Source organism: Alosa sapidissima, chromosome 8 (assembly GCF_018492685.1).
Source record: "Alosa sapidissima isolate fAloSap1 chromosome 8, fAloSap1.pri, whole genome shotgun sequence".
NCBI lineage: Eukaryota > Metazoa > Chordata > Actinopteri > Clupeiformes > Clupeidae > Alosa > Alosa sapidissima.
The window spans coordinates 22,972,236-22,992,251 of record NC_055964.1 but is presented as its reverse complement, the minus strand read 5'-3'; the positions used below and the strand labels follow the sequence as shown (position 1 = coordinate 22,992,251).

The window sequence follows — 20,016 nt, the reverse complement described above, 5'->3', positions numbered from 1 at the left end:
TACTATACAATGTGCATTAAGCATACCACTACTGTGTGATTTTTTAAGAACTTTGGATATCGTATTAAATATAGATATAGAAACCCATTTTTTAAATGGGCATGGGCATTTAAAAGTGGCATTTATTTACTGAAACACATTGGTGCTGAAAAACAGAAGGTTACGTACAGCTGTTTACATTTATGTCCTGAAAAGAGCTTATTTTACTGCTTTCTGAACAGAGCAAGAAATCTCAGCACCCAGTTGTATAATAAAATCGATTCCTGTAGGGAAGCACCAGGATTGTGTAACTGATCACTGGACGTTGCATTCTGGGTAAAATAACCTTGCACACCCCTCACCCCTGCCAAACCTACTGTGACATTTCATATAGGTAGATATGTTTCTGTTTTTGTGACATTTCAAATGAATAGGCATGTTTTTGTTTGTTTTTGTAGAACGGGTGGATTTCTTCATTTATTGGCTATTTTATCCACATTAACAGTCTCTGGGCTATACAATCCCATAAATCTGGCCAATATGAGAACATGGTTTGTATCAGTCCAGCGTTAGACCATGGGACCAGAGGTCTGATGCTGTTGGAGCGAATGCTGCTTGCTGCATTGCGTAGGGCCCAGTGCAGACGCTGTCCGTGGTGCTGGAGTGGTCGAGTTACCAGCTACTCTGCATTTTGATGGATCTGTGGTTCAAGAACAATGGTGAATCGGCGTCTGCGCCTTCAGTTTGTAATATTTTGCCTGGTGCGTGAGCTCCAACAGTTGAGTATAACAGTAGAAAGAACAGAGGCGCACTCAAGGGCTTGATACTCATACAAAAATGTATTGAGAGCCGAGGTTATTACAATAAGTCTATGGACCAAGAACTGGGAAACAAACGTTTCGGGCTCAGCCCATTATCAATGTCTCCATTATGCCTTTGTGGTTCAAGAATGATCCTTGTATGTCATCTCTGCAACACTTGGATGTTTTTTCAGTAAAAGGCAGAGAAATGATTTTGCTGGAGGATTCAAGTGTCTGTCCACCCCAAACATTATGTAATGTCTACATGAAAAACTTGAATGTCTAAAATGGCATCGGAGCCAAATTTTCTCTTTGATATGTTTCTTTTTGACAGTGTTATCAGTGCAGAGAGCTACAGTGTGCAGTTCTGACTAGTGCCTGTACATTTTACTGGTCCATTGAGCTCTCAGTCCTACTGAGATGCTGAGTATACTGTGGGGTATTTGCAGAGTATTTGAGGAGTAAATGCAGAGTATTTATGTGTTTTGTATTTTGTTGCAAAGTCAATTTTTCTATGTTGGTAAATACTAACATTCATAGTAATAACACTATGAATAAGTAAGCAAAAATAGTAATTAAATAAATAATTACATAGTACATCATTCGGTGTACTCATATGATATTTCTTTATTCACTCATATCTAGATCGCAGAAATAAACTTCCCCAAGATTTCCCTTAAGCAATGAGGGAGTTATCTAACTGGGTTCTGTCCAGCTCCCACACCAAAACAGTACACTTATCTCTGGCAGCTGGACTTCCATTTGTGCATGCTCCCTAAGCATCTGTTTTTTTTTCCACATTATTGTGGTTAATACATGTTTTTTTATACAGAGCTCCACTTGGACAGGTGCTGGACAAAAATCACTATATGTTGTGGGGTTCAGTGCTTAGCAGATGCCCCTGGCTTCTGTAAGGACCTAATAGAGAGTGTGTTTATGTCCCTGTTCAGGAAATTGATGGCACAAGGGACCATTATTTCATTTGAAGAGCCTAGTAAACAAAACGTCTTGGACAGCCACAATATGCTAATCTCGTCCCCCATATCGAGAGGGTGAGGAGTTATGAGTGGCCGCCCCCATGATTCTGTTCCACGTAATATACTCCTAACAGATTTAGTCATTAGGAAGAGCTAGGGTCAAGGCCAAATTGACATCAAATGGTTTAAATTAGCCTCACTCATCCACACTGATTTATGTGACGGTGGCAAATTGCATCTCGCAAGGAGGGCCCTTTCAAAGAGCAGGTTTTTAAGAGCTTAATTGATCTCTGCTTTGGAGACATCGTTCCATCCCAAAAAGGGGTCCCTGTTGTTTCAGATCAGAGAAACCCACAGTGAGGGGGAAAGTGAACACTGACAAGATACGCTGAGACAATGGCTCTCTCTACGAAAGGGCATTTTGAATTCAGCATGGGGCTCGTGTGTCTAATAATTTCACGCACTGATCAGTCATTTGGATGAGAACGAATATCATCCAGGGACCTCTCTTTTAGTCACGTCAATAAGTGTATTGCATAAAAAAGCTGACAAAAATATAAGAGAACATGTTTTATATAATTATATTTGCTAAAAAAATTACCAATAACTACCATAAAGAACTCAACTGATGTGTGCATCAGTGGTCATCTATGAGCACTGGTGTGGCCTTGCGTATATGACATGTAATACCCAATTAATGAATTGCTCTCTGGCAGTGTGTCACTGTAACAGTGGTAGCAGGCAGCCTCTGACTGCTCTGCTCTTGTGCTGTGACTGCACACATACTCGAAGACTGACTGCTTCACTAGTCTCCAGTTAATTGGATTCTAATGTATTCGGTGTGGTCCAGTGCTCACAGGCCCGATTTCAGCAGTGGGTTGTTCCTTGTGTTGGCTTGTGTTTGTCAGGGCCCAAGACGACGAGAGGGCGAGGGGAATGGAGGAGGAGGAGGAGAGAGGGAAAGAGAGAGAGAAAGAAAAGGAGAGAGAGAGAAAGAGAGATAGAGGGAGAGAGAGAGCAATGGGGACAAATCTGATATCTATTATGTCAAATGATTGTTAAGCTTATAAAACTCAACTTTGTCTGCTGATTGATTATGGCATGATAAATATAAGCAATCACAATTTTTAGTTTTAGTCTTTAGACACATAAGGGTTAATATGAATGAATGAGTTGAACAATTATTTTTCAGATGATAATCTGACCAGATATAATTAGCATAAAGTAAATCTCTAATATCTTTAACGTCCAAAACAAAACAGATGACTGTCAATCAAATATTCTGCATGATATCTCAACTGGATCTTTAGTCTTCTTCATGTCTAGAAATCTCTGAAATAGCAACGTTTAGAGTCAGCCGCTGAAAGCTTCCGCATGATGCTACAAAGTGACCAGAGTGGAGATTTGGTCTCAGACAGCCTAAAATCAGAAATGTTGTCTGTCGCTACCATTTCTCTGAGAGAAAATATGCAAAACCCTTGAATTAATTCCTCCCCTTGCAGGCAGACTCTTAGTCTGAAAAAAAACAAAACAGGAAAAGCTCTGACAGAGGAGGCCTGCAGATGTGTGGGGACATAGAGGGAGGTCTCCAGGTCCAGTTGGTAGTAGCATATCAGTGCTGTTTCACCTGATATGGACCATGTCCTATATGGCAGACTGGTATGAAAAATGAAAACAGCGTGGGCTTCGCATAAGGGGATAAAACCTTATGGGTATATTGGCACTGGAGGAAAGCCAAACTCTGGTGCAATCAGGAGCAACAGCTGGAATTGTATAAAGCTGTCGTCTGTCATGTTGAATATAGCTCAGGTTGCTGTATGCCATTTTAATCTTATTTCTAGTAAGAAGGAAAGAAGGCAATTAATGACTATTGATCGCAACAGACAACAATCAGTGAACAAATCAACATATTTCATAGTTCCTTTCCTAGTTAGCTTATGTTATTCTGTTCTTATAAATTGCTGAGACAGGAAAAGAAATCGTAACAGTAATTTATAAATCCATATTTGAATCCATGTCTAAAAGCATACGTTTTATGAAATGTGAATACCAAGCTCCAGCGATGCACGTACTACACACTAGGGCTCGCTGTTACTCCTTTGTATGAGAGTCTGATGTTTTGTGGCCAAGATTAAAAGGGTGTTTTAATATCATATTGTAATATTCTGACAGATTATTGTATGAAATTGAGCAAAGGACTAATTTACATGCTTTTCACTTGGTTCTTTATCGAAAACACGTCTTTTGTGAAAACGTTTTTTTGCGCTAACCTTCTATCAAAACTGTTTACATTTGTGTATAGCCTACTACCCAATTTACACTGTTTGTTTTAATACATTTTGTAAGTATTTGGAAGTGTAAAAGGTTGAGAGGATCTTAAAGAGTTTATCGACAAAACAGAAGTAAGGCCTAAACCAGCCTATATCATATATAGGCTATGAGCTTGAAATAGTAAAACGCACATGTGAACAATATGGGGTATGTGAAGAAATAGGGTAAGAATGTCAAAAAAAGTTGTACAGGTAGATTGTACTTTCAAGTTCTTGGTTACTCACTGCACTTTATGTTTGTTTGAGGATACTTAACCTCAGTGTGATTGGACGAGATGCTACTCTCTTTCTTTGTTCACCTGTTCGGTCGCAACAACACCATTGGCTTTCAAACACGTCGGTCACATCTCCCGGCCGCCCCGCCTCCCATTCCTTGTAGGACCACAAGCCCGAATGCTTGGCCCCTTCGGCTCCAAGCAAGTACGAAGTTCTGTCGTACACATCCCCAACATGAAATCAGCCATCTAAACGGAACTGAGCCTGCGAGAAGTGATGGGAAAATTCCACCCAGGGTTTATGACTGCGCTTGACTTTCCAATGATTTTCACTGGGAGGGATGGAGAAAACGTGTGTCTTTAAAAGCCGGCAATTGAATTGGCTTGAGCGGATCACCCCCGATGTTGTGTAGAACTTTAGCCGAAAAGGGAAAATCGGAGGAAATTTTCTGGGATGCAGACCACCGACGACTAGTCGCTCTCAAGCCTAGTTTTTTCCCCATAGGAGTTGGGATGTAGTGAAGTCAATAAGGAGTTCGTCGTATTTTTTGTGGATAACGATTGTTTGGGACAAGTAAACAATTCATCATCTAATGTGCTGAAGAGTAAAGGAGTTTAGAGGATTGGCATTTAAGCCGACATTTCACCATTTGGAGGACTGCCTCGACAACAGTCCTCATTCTAAAAAAAGAAATTATTACGCTAAGGCGCGCCCGTTGGACAGTTTCCTGAAAATGCCAAAGATGAGCAGAGAGCGTAATGCCAAAGGGGATGGACGGCTTTGTCAGATTTTAAAATGGGCTCTCCTGACGTCTCTTTACAGAGGTAAGGAAAGATGTAAAACTTGTTGCCAAGTATAACAGAGTTGCTCAGACAGATGCCAAAATATTAGGCTAACATGGTAACTTCAGTTAATATGCACGTTAAAGAAACGGCTGCACTGACCTGTCCGTTTCTACAGATGTAAGGTTTGTAAAGCAGACAATTATCAGCAAAAAATAAGGACTGGAAACACTCTGCGCAGTTCTGTTAGACAAGAATGAAGGCTACTCTGTGGAACAATAATCGACACACAGCATTGCATCTTTTTGATGTTGCAAATGCAATAATCTTCAACTGATCCTAATTTTGGGTTTAACGGCGCAGTTTGGACTTTAATCGGGTCTTCATAATACATGTATTCGAGGCTTTAATTTGCCATTTAAATGAAATGGCGACAGCAGAGCTCATTAGGTTTTTTTTTCAGAACAAGCCGATACTACTGTCACGCAAGGTGTTTGGGTGATATATTGATGGCTAAAGTGAAATTGTGAAATTGTTTTTCACTCTCACTCCTTCACTTGACATGTCAGCATATTTTATTTTAATCCTGCTCTGTAGTGAATGCACTGCATAGGTTAATCCTCTCTTAAGTCCAGTCAGAATGGTTGGTTAAACAATTTATGACAGACAAGGTACAGTTAATAACGAGTTGGGCGGCCCTTTCGTTACCTCCTATAGAGACGGATTGCACCCTAATTATTTCCACGTATTTCCAGAGGCTGCTTCTGGTTGTTTCATACTAACTTTAACGCAATCACGCCGTTCATATGAGGCCACCTGACATCAACACGTGTAAACTAGACAAGGCATCAAGTCAGTTCTACAATATACAACGACGTGCCACCTACGGACATTATGTGAATACATTATCTTCAATATGTTTATTAAAAGTCTCTAATTCCCAGATACTGGGCAGGCCTACATACATGTGTGTGCGTTAGTTGAAATATCACGTAGCCATGTTAACTAAACGGCTCTCAGACATCAAGCCGCGAAAGTGATGCATGTCCCCTTCGTCGCGTTAAATCGCGGGCTAGAGAAATTGTTTGAAGCCTTTGGTCCATTCTCTTTGCAGGCTATAGCCTACTGTACATAGAAAGTGCTTTGACGCCAAAACTCTCGTGAGACAGTAGATGATGTAAGAAATTAAAATGGTGGATAGCTTATTATACGGCGGTGACTGCGTGTGGAACTCGTCCCATAGTGAAAAGCGAGACGCGCGCTGGCATTTTGTGGGAAGCTGATTGGAATTAAATCTGATAGCATGTTAACTCCCGTATTCATGTGTAATCACGTAACGCTATTTAAAGCTTTTGTGGAATTCATTATGAATTCAAGATGCATGAAGTCGTTTTCAACATTCTGATATGTGAACCCTAACCCTTTCACTACGGGGACGCTGGGTGCATATTGTTTCATATTGTTCAGAAATGCACGCGTCAAAGCACTTGAATACGTAAACATAAAACCAGATTACTTTGAACTCATACATAACAAATCAACTGTCAACACAAATTACAAAATGTGTCTTTTTAAGTCTGTGTTTTTGTTTACCACAAAGACAAATACTCATTGTATCTTACATGAGAGGTGAATGAAGCACAGACTGTATTTGGAAACACTAATCCACTCGTTTCAACCATTCACAGATTTAGGCGAAATCGCTCTTTTGCAGCCTTTTGATGTTTGTGAGTTAATCTGACAATACGAGTCTCACCACGCAAATCCGACGTTGTTGCCTTTCTTAAAAAAAAAAAAAAAAATCATCACACACCAGAGTATATACCAACGCTGATAAAAGGGCGAGCACTTCTGCATGATAACGTTTTCTTGATTGACATTAAAATGAAAATACATGGGTTTGGCGGTAGACCGTGACTAGGCATGTGTTGTTCTGGGATAGCGGGCACACTGCCGCTGACAAGTGCCGTGTCAGAGAGGCATGGCATGCTGAGGAGAGAGCGAGGACTCGGAGCTGAAGTGCAGTAATTCATGACTTGACTCATGTGGAGTGTTTTGTGCAGAGGTGCAGAATTATTTTCTGTGGGCAGAAGCTCCCCAATGGCCTTAAGGCCCTTTCTATTACTTCTATGGAGTTACTATTGCACATAGTATACCTCTCAAATGCATTTGTTCCGAACCAGATAAGAAAAACCTAAAGGCACCTAACAGAGTGTAAGTGACCTGGGAATAATACTGATTCAGATGTAACACAGAAGTCAGGTTTGATTTAGGAGCATGACAAGATGCTCGTAAATGTAGGTTATTTGTTGCACATGAACTTGCAAACACTGCAGTGTTAAGAACGAGGTGCTCAAAAACTATGTGATGTTTAACTATACTGTACTTATATTTCTGCACAGTAACAATGACTGAAACATCACTATACTTATTCTACAAAACGGAAAGGTATATACCAGCGGTATCTGTAGACTGTCGTGTTGGGGCTTGTGTGGTGCTTGATTGTGTGCTGCAGCCTGTGTGTGTGTGTGTGTGTGTGAGTGTGTGGTTGCTGCAGAGATGTGGGGAGTGTGCAAGGATGCTGCCATGCTGTGGCCTGCAGCTGTAAGGAGAGGTGTGATTAAGACTGTCAGGCCATCAGACTGTCAGCCTAACACATACGAAACACACACACACACACACACACACACACTCTCTCTCTCTCTCTCTCTCTCTCTCTCTCTCTCTCTCTCTCTCTCTCTCTCACTCACACAATTGATATGGGCCGCGTCTGTGACATAGAGAGGGACCCATATGTCTGAGTGCTTGCAGACACGGAGGACATATTTAGCTCTCAGGAGGGTACATACTTCCACTGCCCTCAGTGCCACCGTGTGTGTCAACAGATGAACCACAATACTTAGTGCCATCATTTCAAAATATGGACTGGATCATATATATCATATTGACTTGCCTTTTTTTTCTCTCACAGAAGGGTAACACAGTATAATCTCTTATTCTCTTAATCGTTTTGCTAATGACACAAACATAAAAAACAGTGAATGATTTGGGTGGAAAAATGACATAAAATTAAATCCATCCTGTTTGTCTCTGCTCAACTATGCATGCATGGTGGTTTTTGTGTTTTGCTGGGGGTGTATTTGGGTGTGTGTATGTGTGTGTGTGTGTGTGTGTGTGTTGGGAGAAAGTGACAGAGAGAGAGAGAGAGAGAGAGAGAGAAAGTGAGAGTGAGTGAGTAAGAGAAAGAGAGAGAGAGGTTGTGCAGTGTTTAGCAATGCAACATTTAAGTCGGTAGTAATCAAGAGCTTATTTCCCATCAGATTAGTGTCTATAGAAATGGAGAGGGAAATGAAAGATCCTTATCGGCTATGTTTTAATTGAGATAAAGCCCCATGTTGCTATTTTCCCCACTCTTCCTCTCCCACTCCTTGTCTGTATCCCTCTGGCATCGGCTAACATGGAAAATCAGAAGGAAAATCAATCGTTCAGAATCTCTTTAAGAAACAGACATTTTGAGTGTATTTGTAATGTGTTGCAGAGCACGCAGGCTGTTCAGAGGGCCTAACAGGCTCGTTCTAGTGGCTTATCCTGCTTGTGCACGCACATCATCATAAACAGATCACAAAATGTAATGACGACTTAAACCGCACTAAAGACTTAAGTGCCATTATCTGCATATTATGATGCTGATGAATTTACACATTTCTTCATTATGCCAGCAATTTTGTTAACGCATGCTAATAACACGGAATGTGTTTAATAAGATGTTGTTTCATTTATTTCTATGACATGAATGTGTAAACTTACTCCTTGGTGTGTGGGTATATCAATTTCAATTGTAAGCCAGTGGATTTCCTTTGAGGACTTGTGGTACAGATTAAATACGTTTTCAAAAGACAGCCAGCTATGCCGATGGCAGTCTGGTAACCAGTTGACAGTTTTTGAGTGAGCACGTAGCCCATGTCAATGTTCAGCAGGGTGTACTCTAAGCATAGCTAGGATATCAATATGCCAGATTCACACCTGCCAGGATGAATCAGAAAGGGATCTGGTCATCTGAATTTAATGTTGAAAGGGAATGGGAATGAGCCTAATGCTAGACGCTTTTGAAAAGACAAACATGGGACAATGGACTGGGAGACACTATTAATGGGGTTTTCTTGTAACATTTCTAACCAGAAACCCTTGTATATGAATTTGAAAATCATCCAATTTATTGGGACATTTGGTTAATGCCTCGGGTTGAAATGGAAGTCTTGATAGAATATGCACCCGTGTGAGACATATATGATTCTGAAAGAGGCATTTGTTGGCTTTCCAGTGGCACTTTCGTTGAAGCCAAACTGTTTTTTTTTTGTGTACAGCCCCACATTACTTGTGCACCTTTGACACATTTCGTGCAAAACAGTAACTGTTAAGTGGGAGAAAGCTGGAGAGACAGTAAAAGAACATCAAGAAAATCTAATCAACTCACAGCATGACTACTTTTCCAGGCCTCTGAGCTTTTCGATTATATCATGCCGGAGTGAAAATTGCTATCTTGAAAATCTCTGTGGAAATTGTTTGTTGTTCAGTATGTTTAATGTGTGATGCACTTCGATGTGTGATGCCTATCTGTCCACGTGAGTTCCTTTGGGTCAGAATGACTTGTCTGAAATAGAACAGTAAGTTTGTGATTTGCTTGTGTTCTCTCAGTACTTCTGATATACTGTAGTATCTCAAGGCATGTATTGCATTGTTATAATGAGATACACAGTACAGAAGTAAGACTTGAAAGACTTTAATCCATGGAGCTGCATTTTGATAAACCCATGGTCCTGAGCCTAGCCTAGACTTACGGACGTGGTCAGCATAGTATGCATGGCTTTGACGATAGATTGTGACCATCTTCAAAACATTCCATATATTTCTTGGCTCTTTTCCCAAAATAAATTTGCTATTGAATTATTTTTGTGATTGCAGAAAAATTTGATTAAGGCTATATTTTTTAAACTGCTATTTTAGAAGTGACTACATGCAGTATTCCAGAACACGGGTAGAGCTTTATTGTAATCAGTCTTCATTGGCATATTTACTTTTGATGACTTAATCAAGAAATACAATCAAGTCAAGTACAAGCTAATAATGTGAAGATGGCTCCCAGTCGGGCTTGACAAAAAGTGCTCGACAACACAGTCTGGGATGTGGGGAAGGGTACAATGAAAGCCTTTAAGTGACAAAAGTCAGTCACGCACACAGTCTTTTTTTGGTTGAACAATTGAGCAAAGTGAGCTTTACATGCTTGAGAGGCTCTGCCTTGCCACTTCATGGCATTTGTGGGAGTCTGCGAGAACACATGGTGCTGCAGCTCAGCAGTGCATCATATGTGGAGGAAGGCAAACTTACTGCAGGCCCTGAGAGAAGAGGAGCAATGTGTGCTGAAGGATGCGAGAAAGAGAGAGAGAGAGAGAGAGAGAGAGAGAGAGAGAGAGAGGATAAGGGAGAGAATGGATGAAGGAGGCTGTGGTGAGAGAGAGAGAAAGAGAGACAGAATGGAAAGAAGAAAAAGAGTGAAGAAATGCTGCCTGTTTTCAGAAGTCTACTGTAGGCCTGTTTTCAGAAGTCTACTGTAGGCCTGTTTTCTCCTGAGATTGTGAGTTGCCTTTGTCGTGTTGCTCTCATACATGCTTTGGGTTCAAGCGGACATCTATAATCACATATGCAATTGAGCAATTTATCACGAAATTGTGATGTTTGGCTGTGTCGTATTTTATCACAATGTGTCCTCTGATTTTGTGGTATTGGAAGTTCTACGCTGGTTTTGAATGTAGGTTACATCTTTACACTGGGGAAAAGGAACAGATGCTTTTGGTGCAGTCGTCATCTACATTCACTTGACTGGATAGATGCACTGTGTTTGCCTTCACTGCTCAGTGATTGGGTATGAGCTCCTTCCGCAGGTGCCTCGACCGCAATCTGATCGCTGTTGCCAGAACTGAAAATGCACAGGTGTATGTAGATCCACGAGGGCATATTTCAGTCTCACATGAGAGGATTGGTGTCTGTGAGGTGCCTATTCGCTTTGTTTGTGATGTTCAAAAAGTCAATTTCTGTTTACAACTTTTTGGTTAGGAGATTCATCACCATAAATTTCTTCCCACATGTCGTCCCTTGGACCAATAAATACAAAAAGGAATAGATGTGGGCAGCAAATTAACATTCCTTTGCTTGGCAGGCACTGGAGCATCTGGTGTGCTTTAGAGGAATTTCTGTTAGTTCTCCGAAATGTAGAACATTTGTCGTTTTGCCACAATTATACTGAATTTGACTGAACTGATTTGAAGGGCAGTTGCTCATTAAAAGGAAATCGTTACTTCCCCCTACTTGTAAGTGGCTCCTGTTTGTGCAGTGGAGGCAATTACTATCCATAACGAGGGTTAAGAGTTGCTTTGGGGGTGCCACTCAGAGGAACAATAATTAGAGGCGAATCGCCCTCATTATGCAAATGAGAGGGAAAGTGTAATTCTGCATATCTTTACCTGAACTTGGTCATGTTGATTACTTCCCAGGGAGGCAGAATGCGCCGATGGTGCGGGCTGGGGCAGTTTGTTTTTGGCTGAGACGGGGTGGTGTTGTGGGTGGAGAGTGGCCAGGGGTGAAGGTGCTGTCACACAGAGGAAACGTGGTGTGGGACATTTGATATACGTTCCATTTCAATTTGTATCGTTTTGAGCTCTTTTGGCCTTTCATAGTCCTTTCCTTAGTCACCCACCAGGGCGATGTGTTAAGTCTGTGAGGGTGCCTCTTGAGGGGGGGACAGCGAGATTAAGTCAAGGTGGAAATGCTGTCACATGGAGAAAAAAATGGTGCGCTGAGGTCATGTGATCAGTCACTGTAAAAATCACAGGGCCACTTTTTGAGCAATGTAGCCTTGCGATGTTCCTGAGTGATATTCTTTGGGAATTTGCCCCCTGCTGCTCGGCTGCTTCTGTCATCTTTGTAGATATGTGAATGTTTTATTCAGAGTAAATATGTGGCTCCGTGAGAGTATCAGTGATAGTATCAGAGGCTGCCTGTGACCTCTGTGGCCAGAAAGAGAGAGAGAGAGAAGCACAGGTGTGTGTGTGTGTGTGTGTGTGAGTGTGTGTGAGTTTGTGTGTGTGTGTGTGTGAGTGTGTGTGTGAGTGTGTGTGTGTGTGTGAGAGAGTGTGTGTGTGTGTGAGTGTGAGTGTGTGTGTGTGTGTGTGTGTGTGAGTGTGTGTGTGTGTGTGTGTGTGTGTGTGTGGCTACCGGGGGGGGGGGGGGGCCTGGCGTGGGGAGCAGAGTGCTACTCAGTGGGATCCTCCATGGCGGCTCTCTGGCAGCGCTCCCAGGGGCTGATCTGATGACCTCTACGCCCACCACCCGCCCGCCGGAAGGGGGGGGGGTGGGTGGGGGGGTGTTGTGGGGGGTGTTCGTTGATGGATGTAGCTGGGCGGGGCGGGGGGGCTCGTTACTGGCTGCGTTTGTGGGGTGATTACTCCTCGACGTGGCGCCCGTCCCGCCAAGCCTTGGCACCTTCAGACATCTGTAGCCGACTGCAGCTCTCCCTCCACCTCCACTTCCTCCACCTCTCCACCACACCTTTCCCTCCATCTTCAAAACCTGCACGTTTCCCTCCTGAACTTACTGCCCCGCTCCCTCTCTCTCTTCTATCTCTCTCCCTCTCTCTTCTATCTCTCCCTCTCTCTCCCTCTCTCTCCTCGCTCTCTCTCTCCCTCTCTCTTCTATCTCTCTCTCTCTCCTCGCTCTCTCTCTCCCTCTCTCTTCTATCTCTCTCTCTCTCCCTCTCTCTCTCTCTCTCTCCTCTCTCTCCCTCTCTCTTCTATCTCTCCCTCTCCTCTCTCTCCCTCTCTTCTATCTCTCCCTCTCTCCTCTCTCTCCCTCGCTCTTCTATCTCTCTCTCTCCCTCCTCGCTCTCTCTCTCCCTTTCTCTGACCTTGGATCTCTTGATGACCTTGTGTTCAACACCACCAGTGGCAGGGGGCAGTTGCACTGGATGGGAACACCACGGGAGGAGACGGGGGGCAAGAACGAGGAGGAGGAGGAGGAGGAAGAGGAGGAGGAGGAGAGATTTGGCTTCAGATCACTCACGCTGCTGGCTTTGGCTCACTTTCTGACAGCTTTTAATGGTGCCACGCCGCACGGCGGCATACACTGGAATACATCACGTTTCATACGGCCAACCATTGCCTCTGGCACTGACAGCCAAACGTATCCGTCTCATTCGTCCTCAACAGCTAGTGCTTGCCTGGGGGTGTGTTGCAGATGTTTGGGGTCATTTCTACAGTTTAACGCTAACTGACACCTAAGCCAAAGTGTATAGCCCATGCTCTCTATCAGCTCATGCCCTTGACTCTCTGGTGAACCTATGGCAACCATATCCACCCCCACACCCAACACCCCACTTCCACAGTCTCCACACACACACACACACACACACACACACACACACACACACACACACACACACACACACACACACATAGATACATGCGCACACACACACACACACACACAAAGACACACACACACACACACGGACATACATGCACACACACACACAAGCATGCACACATCAGTCTCCCTCCCCCGTCTTGCCTTGTTGACGTACAGCTGACATTTGCTGCCTCAGTTGGTCATATGCAAGAGGACGAGGAGGCTCGGCCCTTGACATTTCACTGAGCAGTAATGTTATTCCGATGGATGGAGGGGCCATCACTCGGGCAGCAGGGTGTGTGTGTGTGTGTGTGTGTGCGCGCACATGTGTTTGTGTCTAAATGTGCTTTGTGCGTGTATGTGTCTGCCTGTCTAGATGTGTGTGGTTTCACATCTGTGTGAGTGAATGTGTCTATCTTAAAAGTTTGTGTGCGTGCATGTGTGTGTGTGTGTGTGCGTGCGTGCGTGTGTGTGTGAGAGAGAGAGTGTGAGTGTGTGTGTGTGTGTGTGTTTGTGTGTGTGTGTATGAGTGTGTGTGTGGAGTGCTTGGCCACTCTGGGCGTCTCCACCACCTCGTCCTCCTCTGAGGGTGTGTGCCGGCTGTCGCTCATACGTCTCCTCATCTCCTCCACTCTTCCACCTGCCTGGAGGATGGAGAGATAGCAGCAGTCTGCTTCTCCCAGATAAGTCCCCCTTTCAGCACGCCAACGTTACCTCTCCCCTCATCCTTCAACTCAGTGGTGGCAGAGTGCAGGTTCAGAAAAAGAATGAATGTAATCTCCCAGGCAACCTTTAAGAAGCTTCAGACAATCTCTTGTCTGTCAAATACTTTTTAATATTTTTTACTGTCTCTTTTTGGTGAGGTTTAAATGTTGCGTACTTGTCATTTACATACCTGTGTGAGCGCATGTGGAAGAACTGTTACATATTCAGGGTCATTCATTGTGTGCATTCACAAAGAAAACAAAAAGAAATACCTTAGGTGTATTTAAATGAAGTCAGTTGATTGAGTCTAAATATCAGCTTCAGTGTAGGGTTAGTCCGGTGCGGTTAGTTTAGTAGAGTTAGGCTTATCAGACGGAATAACTCTCTCAACTCAGCTGGACACTGAGGTCAAGACCCCTGTTTTTTGCTGTGTGTGTGTGTGTGTGTGTGCATGTGTGTGTGTGTGTGTGTGTGTTTATGTTTAGTTGCTCTCATTTTCCACTCCATAGTGACACTTTACGCTGTGTGCCTCAAGATCGTATGGCGTGCGTCAAGTGGCAAGGAGCATCTGAGTGCTTTCCTCCTCTTCCTCTCTGCCTCATCCTCTCACTTGCCCTCTTTCTCTCCTCTCTTCTCTCTCTCCCTCTCTTTCTCTCCTCTCTTCTCTCTCTCCCTCTATCTCTCCTTCTGTTGCTCTCCCAGCTGCCTGTTTAAGTGCTGTTTACCCATTTGATTTTCCTTGGAGAGGTAATTAAGGCTCTAGCACAGAGAGGGGAGTGATGATTTTATTACCACTCTCCCAGACTAGCAGTCAACACTCGCCCTCTCCCTCTCCCTCTCTATCTCATCCCTCTCTCCCTCTCTATCTCATCCCTCTCTCTCTCCCTCTCTCCATCTCATCCCTCTCTCTCTCTCTCCCTCTCCCTCTCTAACTCATCCCTCTCTCTCTCTCCCTCTCTATCTCATCCCTCTCTCTCTCTCTCCCTCTCTCTGTTGTCCTCTCACTCCTGCTCTCCTTTTATTTTCCCTGGTCACGGGTCTGCTCTGTTTCTGCTGCTTCTGTGTCTGAGAGACCTCTATATCCCGGCTGACCCGTGTGCTGACCTGCAAATGGTGTGCGGGTGGACCGAGCTAAATAGGGGAATCAATCTGCGGGGTCCTGGTGTGTCGGAGGATCCTTCCCGATTAGAGAGGCTGGGGCCTTCAGACTCCCCCGCTAACCGCCGAGAGCCAGCCGCTTCATGTGGTTAAACACGAAATAAAAGCCTCCCCTGAGAGAGAGAGGGAGAGAGGGAGGGAGGGAGACAGAGAGAACAAAAGTATGATGGAGAGAACAAAATGATGAAAGAGGGAAAGAAAGAAAGAAAGAAAGAAAGAAAGAGAAAAAATTAAAGAAAGGAGGAAAGGAATTGTGATCTGCTTAAAGGTGCCATGTGTAATGTCCGCCAAAAAATCTATTCATACTCCACATTCCATAAAAGATGGGGCAGTATACCTCCAGAAAGTGAGTTGGTCTATCCTAGAGTAACAACCGAGACACGTGTATTGCAGTTTGGCTGGCGGTTATGTTGCCCGCATACCGCCTCCCATGGCCGAAACTGGTATTATGACACCTGTCGGGCTGTGGCTAGTAATTTAGCATGCTAATTTAGGTTGATCTCTCTGCAGCACTATACCTTGTCATTTTTTTAATGACATCATCGCCCTTATTTCTTCTCATTCTTTTGATGCGTGTAGCTCATTTTTTGGATATTTTTACCTCAATTCTTACACATGGCACCTTTAAGGCCAAACTAAACCTTTTTTCATTAGACTTTTTCTCTTCTTTGGTTCTCTCCTTTCCTCTCCTCTGGTGTCACCTGCCGTGTCTCTCTGTTCATCTCCTGTCTTGCGTCTGTCTGTAGTGAGCGTCACCACTTCACTTTTGCCGCCGGTCGGTCATCTGCCTCCCTCTCTGTTTTGACTGCTCCATCAGCTTTTTGTCCATTGGTTAGCCCCCTGCCGCCCCAAGGACAACACTGTCACAAATCTGCTGAGGGATCCTCGCCTGCCGCCACACACACACACACACACACACACACACACACACAGAGGCACACAAACACCCACACACCCACCCACCCACACACACACACACACACACGCACACACAGAGCCACACAAACACCCACACCCACACCCACACACACACACACACACACAAAGACACACACACACACGCAGAGGCACACAAACACCCACACACCCACCCACAAACACACACACACACACACACACACACACACACACACACACACACACACATATGTTTTACTAAGCACACATATACACACACAAATGCTCCCACAGACACAAGCATACACAAAAGACAAAAATAAACATCATGATGGCCTGATTATGCTAACACGCAAACAATGACAGAAAAAAAACAACAACAGTAAACAACACTGAGGGGGGAGGAAGGGAGGGTGCCCCATCCCTGATGGAGATGGCTGAGTTAGGAGACCGCTGCTGCTACTGCTGACGTCCCCCGCTCTCCTGCGGCTTCTCCCGCTCGGCTGGCGGCTCCTCGCCGTGACGCCGCAGGTGTGGGTGGAGCATCGGAGTGCCGCGGTGTGATTAACACCCCCCCCCTCTGCTAGTGACACTCCCACTCCTGGCGGGGGGGTGTTGTGTGTGTGTGTGGATACGATGCGTTCGTGTCTGGGCGGGAACAGCTGCGCGGCGTTGCGTAATTGTGGTAATGCATCAGGAAGGGCCGTTGCAGGAAGCTGATTCGTCAGCTGTCAGCGAGCGACTAATTGCTGGCTAAGGGATGGGCCCTCGCGGCTGATTTATTTATCACGCGGCGTTAGGCCGACAGCTCTGGCTAGGTGTCTGGCTGCAGGCTGACAGTTTGTGAAGGAGAGAAAGAGAGAGACAGAAAATGAATGAGAGAGAGAGAGAGAGAGAGAAAGAAAAAAAACAACAGCAAAGTGCCAAGGACAGCATCTCCTCCAGCCCTAAACAAGAGAACAGAGGGAAGTGTTCAGTGATGGGTGGGTGGGTGCCATACGCACACGCACACACACACACACACACACACACACACACACGCTGGAGTTCTGTGGGAATGAGACAGGCTCGCGGTTGGGGGCTCTCTTTGCTGGGGACCAGCGTGACCTCTGGGCGTCGGCATTCCTCTCCGTATTTGCATGCAATTTCCAGTGAAGAATGCAGAAGAAATATGCAGAAAGGCTGCAGTGTGGTGCTTCTGTTTACCGTCATAGGAGGATTTAGGAGATTATTCAAACCAGTGACATTCATCACATCGTTCAGAGATGTAGCCCAGTCATTTTGCCATCGCATAATCATTGTGTTTTTATATAGAATTTTTGTGTGTAATTATAGGATTGACCACATTAACTTGTGTAGAATTGTGTGTGTGTGTGTGTGTGTGTGTGTGTGTGTATGTGTGTAACCATACAGTGTGTGTCACTGTGTGTGTGCCAGCCTGTGTAATGATTCCATAACTGTGTAATTGCCAAAAATAGAGTTGTCCCCCAGTAGATAATCATGGGGATTACACTGCGCACCAACTGCAGACACACACACACACACAACCCACTTCCCACTCCCACAGCTACTGAAGAAGTCAATTTCCTGTGGATAGCTCTTAGCTTTTTGTACAGGTATATGTCCATGAGGCTTTTTCTGTCAGAGTGTGTGTGGTTGTGTGTGCGTATGTTTGTGTGTGTGTTGGTTAATATGCCCCCCCCCCATATGTGTTGTTGCTTTCTTTGATCTCTGGCACTTATCTTTCCTGAGCTGACTTTATTGCACTCTTCCTCTCTTGTGTTCCGTCTCTCTCTCTCTCTCCCTCCCTCTCTCTCTCTCTGGTTGCCGTGGCGTTCTCGCTCCTCATCTCCATCTCCAGCTCTTTGCACCTGACCTCTTAATTCAGCCGTGAGCTCTGTGTCTTTAATTTGCCTCCATGCAAATCTGTGAACCAGGGAGAGGGATAATCTGCGCTGGCAGCCCGCCTGCCTGCCTGCTTGCCTGCCTGCCTGCCTGTCGACACTGAGGAGGGAGAGAAAAGGGGCTCTCTTTTCATCCTCTACTCTCTCTTTCTCCCTTTTCTCTTTTTCTCTCTCTACCTCTATTCTCTCTTCTCTATTCCCTCTTTCTCTCCCCCTCTTTTTCTCTTTCTCTCTATCTCCCTCTCTCTCATCCATGTGGTTTCTCTCTATTCTCTGTCTCTCTTCCTCTCTGTAGACTCTGTCCTTATTTCTTTTTCTCTCCATCCCTGCCTCTCTCTCTCTCTCTCTCTCTCTCGCTCTCTCTCTTTCTTTTACTCAGATTCAAATTCATATTCAAAGGAAGCGTTATTGGCATGACCATAACACGCTGCAGTATTGCCAGAGCACAGGGGCTGAGGGGGTCCAGTGGATACATACAACACACACCAGAGGGCTACAAGAGTGGAGGAAATAATAATATTCATCATCATCATCATCAAGCAAGCAGCTCTCTCTCTGTGTCTCTGTGAATGGCTTCTTTCTTCTTCCTCTATTTTCTCTGCTGTTTTACTTGCTCTCTCTCTCTCTCTTTCTCTCTCTATCACCCTCTCTGCTTATTCTCTTCAGGGCACTTGGCTCTCTCCGTCTTTAGACTGGGTGTATTTTTATCCGGTGTGGATAAGACGCATGCCGCGCTACAGTGGAGGCCGTTCCTCTCCCAGCTGTGCGTTGATATTTGTCATTGTGAATGAGAGGACGCTAATCAGATTCCAAGAGCTGGCAGAGCGCTTCAGCGAAGAGGCCCGATAACAGTGAGAAAGCAGAGGGAACAACGGAGGGATGAAGGGAATTCTTTCCTCCCTCATTCTCTCTCTCCCTTCTCTCTTTCTTTCACTTTCTGTCTTTCTCTAACCCCTTATTGCATGTCCACAAGAGTTTGAATACGTGAAGAAGCATTCGACAGGAGGATTCAGGCATCACCTTTTCTCTGTAGGGTTTTCGGGGGGGAAAACAGCACAGTTTAAGTTGCCTATTTGCATTGGAATTTTTTATCTCTCTTGCTGTTATGACAGTGGCTTTCACCTAAGCTACTGCCAAGCTGCAGTGGAAATGTCACAGATTCACACCGAGATGCAGGATTGCATTGCAAAAGAGGAATAAATTGCACACCAACAATACTATTAATAATTTCCGAAAGTTTTCTTTTTGCTACAGTATAACTCTCCACGTTTTTATTGAACCCAGATTCACTTTTGGCTACTTTTCATTGTTTGATAAAAGTATGCGGTTTTTCTTGGCAGCTCTGTAATAGCTGAGAGGGCCACTGGTGAGTTGATAGTCCTAGTACTCGCAGTGCTGTCACAAGCCTCACTATTAAATAAAATAAATAAACAAATAAAAAGGACATGAATAAAACAGTGACACAAATGTGATGTTCCCCGTATCCCTCGGTAGACTCCCGCTGGAGAGACAGTCGGCCGGCGGGGACACTGGGCTCTCCGCTCTCTCTCTCTCTCTCTCTCTCTCTCTCACGGTGTACTTTGAGCAACTCTTGGAAAGTCAGTGAAAGTGAGCGAGAGGAAGTGCACGGAGGCAGCGAGACAGGTGGTGTCCGCCGAGCATCCCTCAGCGAGGGGGGTGGGGTAGAGCAGGGCGGTCAGCTGCTCGGGCGTATGGAGGGCCTCCTGTGCAGAGAGAGAGAGAGAGAGAGAGAGAGAGAGAGAGAGAGAGAGAGAGAGAGAGAGAAGTGAATGAGGCAGAGAGAAGAGACA

The 20,016-nt window shown here is 44.6% G+C and overlaps 1 protein-coding gene across 1 annotated transcript in view; it reads left to right on the top strand.

Annotated features, from left to right (window-relative positions):
- Nucleotides 1-4,521: 4,521 nt before the first annotated feature.
- The window catches only part of si:dkey-215k6.1 (transmembrane protein 132C), a 184,063-nt gene continuing 168,568 nt past the window's right edge, over nucleotides 4,522-20,016 (top strand). Inside the window, exon 1 of the mRNA XM_042101983.1 lies at nucleotides 4,522-5,126. Within this exon, the coding sequence (XP_041957917.1) occupies nucleotides 5,036-5,126 (91 nt within the window). The 5' untranslated portion in view covers nucleotides 4,522-5,035. The remainder of the gene's footprint in view (nucleotides 5,127-20,016) is intronic.